Source organism: Arvicola amphibius, chromosome 5 (assembly GCF_903992535.2).
Source record: "Arvicola amphibius chromosome 5, mArvAmp1.2, whole genome shotgun sequence".
In the NCBI taxonomy this organism is placed as follows: domain Eukaryota; kingdom Metazoa; phylum Chordata; class Mammalia; order Rodentia; family Cricetidae; genus Arvicola; species Arvicola amphibius.
The window spans coordinates 88,498,750-88,507,004 of record NC_052051.1 but is presented as its reverse complement, the minus strand read 5'-3'; the positions used below and the strand labels follow the sequence as shown (position 1 = coordinate 88,507,004).

Below are 8,255 nucleotides of genomic sequence, written 5' to 3'. Positions count from 1 at the left end.
TGAGGAGCATCTAGGTTGTTTCCAGGATCTGGCTATTACAAATAATGCTGCTATGAACATAGTTGAACAAATGCTTTTGTAGTATGATAGGACCCCCAAACCTCTACCAAAGAACTCCTACAGCTGATAAATAACTTCACTGAAGTGGCAGGTTACAAGATCAACTCAAAAAAAAAAAAAAATCAATAGCACTCCTATACACAAAGGACAGAAAAGCAGAGAGGGAATTCAGAGAAACTTCACCTTTTACGATAGCCACAAATAGCATAAAATATCTTGGGGTAACTGTAACCAAAAAAGTGAAAGACCTATTTGACAAAAACTTTAAGGCTTTGAAGAAAGAAATTGAAGAGGACACCAGAAAATGGAAAGACCTCCCATGCTCTTGGATGGGTAGGGTCAACATAGTAAAAATGGCAATTCTACCAAAGGTAATCTATAAATTCAATGCAATCCCCATTAAAATCCCAACAAAATTCTTTACAGACCTTGAGAGAACAATAATCAACTTTATATGGAAAAACAAAAAACCCAGAATAGCCAAAACAATCCTATACAATAAAGGAACTTCTGGAGGCATTACCATCCCTGACCTTTAACTATCTTTTAAAAATATAAAGATGTAGCAGAGATTTGTGCTTGGTGTATGCACCTCTTACCTCGACCCTGAAGCCTTGTGGTGGGACAGGGGTGGCATAAAAGAGCACTTCAGTTTCTCAGAAGTGAAAGGGAATGATGCTTCAAGTATTCAGTGCGGCATCCCTAAGTGGGAAACATGCATTGTACTTCATGCCAGGTTGTTTAATCAGTGGTTTTCACACAGTTACAAGGTTACCTGCAGGGAGACTTCAGTAATAATTTAAGAAACCATCCCGCCCCGCCAGGAGCTGGGCCAGAAGATGGCGGCGGCCGCGGAGCTGAAGCTGCTGGAGAAGTCTCTGGGACTGAGGCCGGGGAATAAGTACAGCGCTCAGGGAGAGCGACAGGTTCCAGTTCGGCAAACAAACAATGGTCCCAGTCTAATGGGATTGGCTACCATCGCGACCCATCTAGTCAAGCTAGCCAATAAAGAACACTTGCTGGGGAGCACCCCAGAAGAGAAGGAAATCATTCAGCAGTGGTTAGAGTACAGGGTCACCTGAGTGGATGGACACTCCAGCAAAGAAGACACCCACACTCTGCTGAAGAATCTTAATTCCTACCTTGAAGACAAAGTCTACCTTGCAGTTTATAACTTTGCGGTTTATAACTTTACCTTGGCAGATATCCTTCTGTACTACGGGCTCCATTGTTTTATTGTTAACCTGACAGTTCAGGAAGAAGAGAGCTATCTGAATGTGTCCTGCTGGTTCTGTCACATTCAGCACTACCCCGACATCAGGCAGCACCTGTCCAGTGTTGTCTTCATCAAGAACAGACTGTATGCTAACTCCCACTAGAAGCCCCTGCTGTGCAGCAACAAGATTGGATGTGTAATGGAAAATGTATTTTGGACCATGGTACTAACGTAAATTAACATGACGTCATATCTTTGTTAATGTTGGTAGAAGTTTTAAAGTGTAAACTTGTCTGAATGTTTTATTTGTCCCTTAGTTGAAGCTTTGCAATTTTTTAATGTAAAAATTCAACTGTTATTCAAACAAATCACAATTGGATTACAAATTATCTCATTATTTATAGGTTAAATTTATTAATAAAATTTGGAAATCAGTGGCTCAATCTTTAAAAAAAAGAAAGAAACCATCCCACTGTGAAAGTATTCAAATAATTAAAAACATTCCACTATCAAAGGATGCTCCTCCTGACTGTGGAATCCATAACTTCTGTAGCTTGCTTTTCAAAACATATTGATAAGAGACGGTTGTGTCGTATGGCGCCAGTCGTCTTTTCTTCTCTTGTTTATTTCTTCCCTTTTATTTTTTTCAATGAGGCTAAACTTGGTTAAAAAGCTTATGTGATAAGAATTTTAATAATTATAGATTAGGGGATTCATTGTCTAGTGGCAATATTCTAATTTCTCTCAGAAAGAGTGAATGGTACAGGGTATGGGAGATGTTTGCTGTTTTCACTGGAATTTGGATGAGTTCTTTTGTTTACACAGAAAGTCACTGGGCAGGACGTTTCAGCAAGTGAGTTTCAAGTTCAAATCTCTGAAGATCAGTGAGGAGAAAAACATCACACACACGAGAGAGAGAGAGAGAGAGAGAGAGAGAGAGAGAGAGAGAGAGAGAGAGAGAGAGAGAGAGAGAGAGAGACAGAGAGAGACAGAGAGACAGAGAGAGACAGAGAGGAGCTCTGGGATGGGACACAGGGACACATCTGCAGGGGAAGCCAAAAGAAAACATAGCACCCAAATACAGAAAGGGCCACCTCTGGGGACTTTTGTTTTTCCAATGAAAACTTCCACATCATCAGTACTTCTGAGATCAAAATATTGAAACGCAAGGGCCCTGCTGTAGGGTTAGAGCACTTCTGATCAGATCGCCATGCTTTTGTGGCTAACAAAGCAATGGGCACCTTCTCTATTAATGCTTTCTCAGTAGATTTTCACCCACAGAGAAGACAGGATGATATGGAGAAGCTAGAGTGCTGTCATGACAACAGAAAGAAACAGTCACTGGGAAGCCTTAAAGAGGAACTCTGATTTGTGTGTGGCAAGAGGTTCCGGAGGCAGAGCAGAAGAAACAGTCAAGTAATGACATTCCTTAGGAAGCCAGACCAGTTGGCCAAGAGCTGTAATAAGCACAGTGGGTGCATTGGTGATCATAATGGGAAATACTAACACTTCCTAAATTGATTTCCAAGACTGGCTAGTGTAAACATTACCCCCGGCTCCAACACTCCTGAATGAGTTAATTAAATCTGAAGATAAAATCTGATCCCCTCCCCTTCCAGGCCTCAGTGACTTTGTAACCTCAGTTATTGATAAAGTCCTAACTGACTGGGAGGGTGAAGAGGGTGACTTCCATCCTTATCATAAATACAGGGGGGTGTGAGGGTTGGTATGTTAAACTACTGTGCTACTGCAGCAGTTAGTTCTGCACTCTGCATCCTTTGTGACATGGGTTTCAGCTTTAGGCATTGGTTCCATAGAACACAGCTGATAAAAGGGTGGATATGAAGGTGGGAAAACATGGCAATGAAAAAGGTCTCTGAACTCAGAACCACCACAAATTAACTCAGAACCAAATGTGTAACAAATCCAAAATGATTCTGACAGCAGGTGGGTTGAATGGTTGCCTGGCAGCCTTGGTATGCAAATAGGCACCAGGTATGCTATCACTCACACCGCGTCAGCAAATGCTGCATCAACGCCTTGCCTCAGAATGAAGACCTCAGTATGGTGTGAATTGCAGTTTTTACTGTACATGTGAAATTTTCTGTCCTTAAAAAAAATGCAGGATTTCACCGGGCAGTGGTGGTGCATGCCTTTAATCCCAGCACTGGGGAGGCAGAGGTGGGTGGATCTCTGTGAGTTCAAGGCCAGCCTGGACTACAAGAGCTAGTTCCAGGACTAGCCCCAAAGCTACAGAGAGACCCTGCCTTTCCAATAACTTATCAAATACTTCAAACATATTTTGCTGTTTATTTAAGAAAAGTGGTGCTTTCAGCACTAATGCTTATAAAAATCAAAGTATCAATCAAGTATTGGGACTTGGCAGCTGAAAATATTTGCCAAAGCCCTGGGTTTGAGCCCAGTACCATGTAAACCAGACATAATATGGCCCTATTTCATAGCAAAATTATGTATATAAGAAAGAATTGTTTTATGATAAATTTATTTATGATTTAGACTCAGTAAAAGTTTTTTGATTTGTGTATCAGTTTTACATACTTGGTGTCACATAAAATTTTATTAGAAGTGTAAAAAAAATCAAATCTATGGCTGACATCTGACGTTTGTGGCTCTGTATTCCTTCTCATGTTGTATTGGGCATTAGACTGCTAGGGGAAGCTTTCACATTCCTGATGTTGCTCAGCCAACAATGTGAGGCTGAGCAGTGATAGCACCACTATCCTCATTTTATGAATGGAGCTGAGATTCAGAAAAGCAAGGTGACTTTTGTAGCCTCACAGCTATTGGAGGTGCTGGTTTCCTGGAGCTGGTCCGTTGCTCAAGCAGTATGCACAACTGAGCGCTCTCTCCATTCCCAGGTTTCTCTTTGTTGAGACAGTCTCCATGCTGTAGCCCAGAATGGAATAGGTGAGATTTATAATGTATTAGCTAAAGTGTTTTTAGTCTTCATGCAGTTATTGATAATATTAATTTCAGAGCTTTTAAACAAGATTGGTTTTGTTGGCTCATGACTGTAATCCTAGCACTCGGGAATCTAAGGCAGGAGGATCACAGTAGGTTAAGAGCCAATGTGGACTGCATAATGAGTTCTAGGTCAGCCTGAGCTACAGGGCAGAATCTGGCTCAAAAATAAAAACAAAGTTTGGTTCTCAGTTCAATGTACTTTGATATTATTTTCAAAGTAAATTGTTTTTTCAGTAGTTTTGGATTTATATGACCTTGCAAAGAAAGCTGTGAGTGACAATGCACTGGGATGCTAGGCAGGCACATGCAGAGTCTGAGGATAGTCTCAGCTAGGTAGGGCCAGCTTAAACTACATACCGAGCTGTAAAAAAAAGTACAGAACTGGGTCTCCTGCTCATGCAGTTCTTCACTTTGTTAATGTCTTAAAAGACTGAGTCATGTTTGGAACCACGGAATTGACACTGGGGAATTGTTGATAACCAAATTCTAGATATATTTACATTTCTCCATTCTGTCCCCCTGTCCTTCCAGGACCTTCACATTGCATTTATTTGCAATGTTTGCTTTTGTCTCTACTCTTATCTGTCATGCTTTCTCACTTTTTCTTGCTTTTTATGACCTTGAAAGTCTTGAGAAAGGCTAGCCAAATTGCCAGCAAAATGCCTTTCTGTCTACTTGTTTGATGCTTTTCTCACCTCTAGCCTGGGGTTCTGTCCCTGTGTGAGCCCACAGAGGCTTCCTGATAGAGTGCAAGACATCAGTAACCACATACTGAAGGTGTGGGCAGGCTTCTCCACTACGGTAGACCTTTTTCCTTTCTTTCTTTTTTTTTTCTCATTTTTTTATTCAAGATTTCCATCTCCTCCCCTTCTCCTCCCCCTTCCCTCCCCTCCCTTCCACCCATACCCCCACTCCACCCCTCTCCAAAGACAAAGAGCCATCAGGGTTCCCTTCACTATGTTTAGTCCAAGGTCCTCCCAGCTCCCCCTAAGTCCAGGAAGGTGAGCAACCAAATTGACAAGGCTCACAGTGTGCCCGTCCATGCTGTAGAGTCCATGTTCATTGCCATTTTCCTTGGTTTCTCAGTCCTCCTCCACCGTCAGCCACATTCAGAGAGTCCGGTTTGGTCCCCTGTTCCATCAGTCCCATTCCGACTGGACTTGGTGGTCTCCCATTAGATTTGTCCCACCGTCTCAATGGGTAAAAGCACTCCTCGCGGTCCTGGCTTCCTTGCTCATGATCTCCCTCCTTTTGCTCCTCATCGGGACCTTGGGATCTCAGTCTGGTGCTCCTATGTGGGGCTCTGTCATTTTCTCCATCCAATGCCAGGTGAAGGTTCTATGGTGATATGCAAGATATTCATGAGTATGACAATAGGATCTGGACATTTCTGGCACCCTCTCCTCAACTGCCCAAGGAACTAGCTGGGGGTGTCTTCCTGGACACCTGGGAACCCCTCTAGAGTCAAGTCTCTGCCAACCCTAGAATGGCTCCCTTAAGTAAGATATATAATTCCTTGTTCCCCTATCCACCCTTCCTATATCCCAACATTCCTATTCCCCCAAGCTCTTCCCATCCTCCACTTCACACTTTTCTCTCCCCATACCCCCCATCCCTCCATCCCCCCCACCCCCATATTCCCATTTTTTTGTCCGGCAATCTTGTCTACTTCCAATATCCAGGAGGATAACTATATGTTTTTCTTTGGGTTCACCTTCTTATATAGCTTCTCTAGGATTTTTTATGAATTATAGGCTCGATGTCCTTTATTTATGGCTAGAAACCAATTATGAGTGAGTACATCCCATGTTCATCTTTTTGGGCCTGGGTTACCTCGCTCAGGATGGTGTTTTCTATTTCCATCCATTTGCCTGCAAAATTCAAGATGTCATTGTTTTTTACCACCGAGTAGTACTCTAATATGTATATATTCCACACTTTCTTCATCCATTCTTCCACTGAAGGGCATCTAGGTTGTTTCCAGGTTCTGGCTATTACAAATAATGCTGCTATAAACATAGTTGAACAGATGCTTTTGTAATATGATTGGGCATCTCTTGGGTAAATTCCCAATAGTGGGATTGCTGGGTCCTGGGGTAGGTTGATCCCAAATTTCCTGAGAAACCTCCACACTGCTTTCCAAAGTGGTTGCACAAGTTTGCATTCCCACCAGCAATGGATGAGTGTACCCCTTACTCCACATCCTCTCCAGCAAAGGCTATCATTGGTGTTTTTGATTTTAGCCATTCTGACAGGTGTAAGATGGTATCTCAGCGTTGTTTTGATTTGCATTTCCCTGATTGCTAAGGAGGTTGAGCATGCCCTTAAGTGTCTTTTGGCCATTCGAACTTCTGTTGAGAATTCTCTGTTCAGTTCAGTGCCCCATTTTTTAATTGGGTTAATTAGCATTTTAAAGTCTAGTCTCTTGAGTTCCTTATATATTTTGGAGATCAGGCCTTTGTCTGTTGCGGGGTTGGTAAAGATCTTTTCCCAGTCAGTAGGCTGCCTTTTTGTCTTAGTGACAGTGTCCTTTGCTTTACAGAAGCTGCTCAGCTTCAGGAGGTCCCATTTATTCAATGTTGCCCTTAATGTCTGTGCTGCTGGGGCTATACGTAGGAAGCGGTCTCCTGTGCCCAGATGTTATAGAGTACTTCCCACTTTCTCCTCTAACAGGTTCAGTGTGTTCAGATTAATATTGAGGTCTTTAATCCATTTGGACTTGAGTTTTGTGCATGGTGATAGACACGGATCTATTTTCATTGTTCTACAGGTTGACATCCAGTTATGCCAGCACCATTTGTTGAAGATGCTTTCTTTCTTCCATTGTGTGCTTTTAGCTCCTTTATCAAAAATCAGGTGTTCATAGATTTGTGGGTTAAGATCTGGGTCTTCTATTCGATTCCATTGGTCGACTTCTCTGTTTTTATGCCAATACCAAGCTGTTTTCAATACTGTAGCTCTGTAATAGAGTTTGAAGTTGGGGATGGTAATGCCTCCAGAAGTTCCTTTATTGTATAAGATTTTTTTGGCTATCCTGGGTTTCTTGTTCTTCCATATAAAGTTGATTATTTTCCTCTCAAGATCTGTGAAGAATTTTGATGGGATCTTTAAGGGGATTGCATTAAATCTATAGATTGCCTTTGGTAATATTGCCATTTTTACTATGTTGATCCTCCCAATCCAAGAGCAAGGGAGATCCTTCCATTTTCTGGTATCCTCTTCAATTTCTTTCTTCAAAGACTTAAAGTTCTTGTCAAATAGGTCTTTCACTTCCATGGTTAGAGTTACCCCAAGATATTTTATGCTATTTGTGGCTATCGTGAAAGGTGACGCTTCTCTGATTTCTTTCTCTGCTTCCTTGTCCTTTGTATATAGGAGGGCGACTGATTTTTTGGAGTTGATCTTGTATCCTGCCACACTACTAAAGGAGTTTATCAGCTGTAGGAGTTCTTTGGTGGAGTTTTTCGGGTCGCTTATGTACACTATCATATCATCAGCAAATAATGAAAGTTTAACTTCTTCCTTTCCAATTCGAATCCCCTTGATCCCCTTGTTTTGTCTTATTGCTATTGCTAGAACTTCAAGTACTATATTGAAGAGATAAGGAGAGAGTGGACAGCCTTGTCGCGTTCCTGAATTTAGTGGTATGGCCTTGAGTTTCTCTCCATTTAATTTGATGTTAGCTGTCGGCTTTCTGTAAATAGCCTTTATTATATTTAGGAATGACCCCCGTATCTCTAATCTCTCCAAGACCTTTATCATAAAGGGGTGCTGAATTTTGTCAAATGCTTTTTCTGCATCTAATGAGATGATCATATGTTTTTTATCCTTCAGTTTATTTATATGATGGATTACATTGATAGATTTTCGTATGTTGAACCAGCCCTGCATCTCTGGGATGAAGTAGAAACACAGAAAACAATCCAAAGAATCAATGAAACAAAAAGCTGGTTCTTGGAGAAAATCAACAAGATTGACAAACCCCTAGCCAAAC

The 8,255-nt window shown here is 41.6% G+C and overlaps 1 protein-coding gene across 1 annotated transcript; it reads left to right on the top strand.

The window, feature by feature from the left end:
- The first annotated feature begins 878 nt into the window (after positions 1-878).
- Positions 879-1,439, top strand: Eef1e1 (eukaryotic translation elongation factor 1 epsilon 1). The gene is given in 1 exon segment (XM_038332135.1): positions 879-1,439. A coding segment is annotated over 1 exon segment (540 nt). The 5' UTR covers positions 879-899.
- Positions 1,440-8,255: the final 6,816 nt, after the last annotated feature.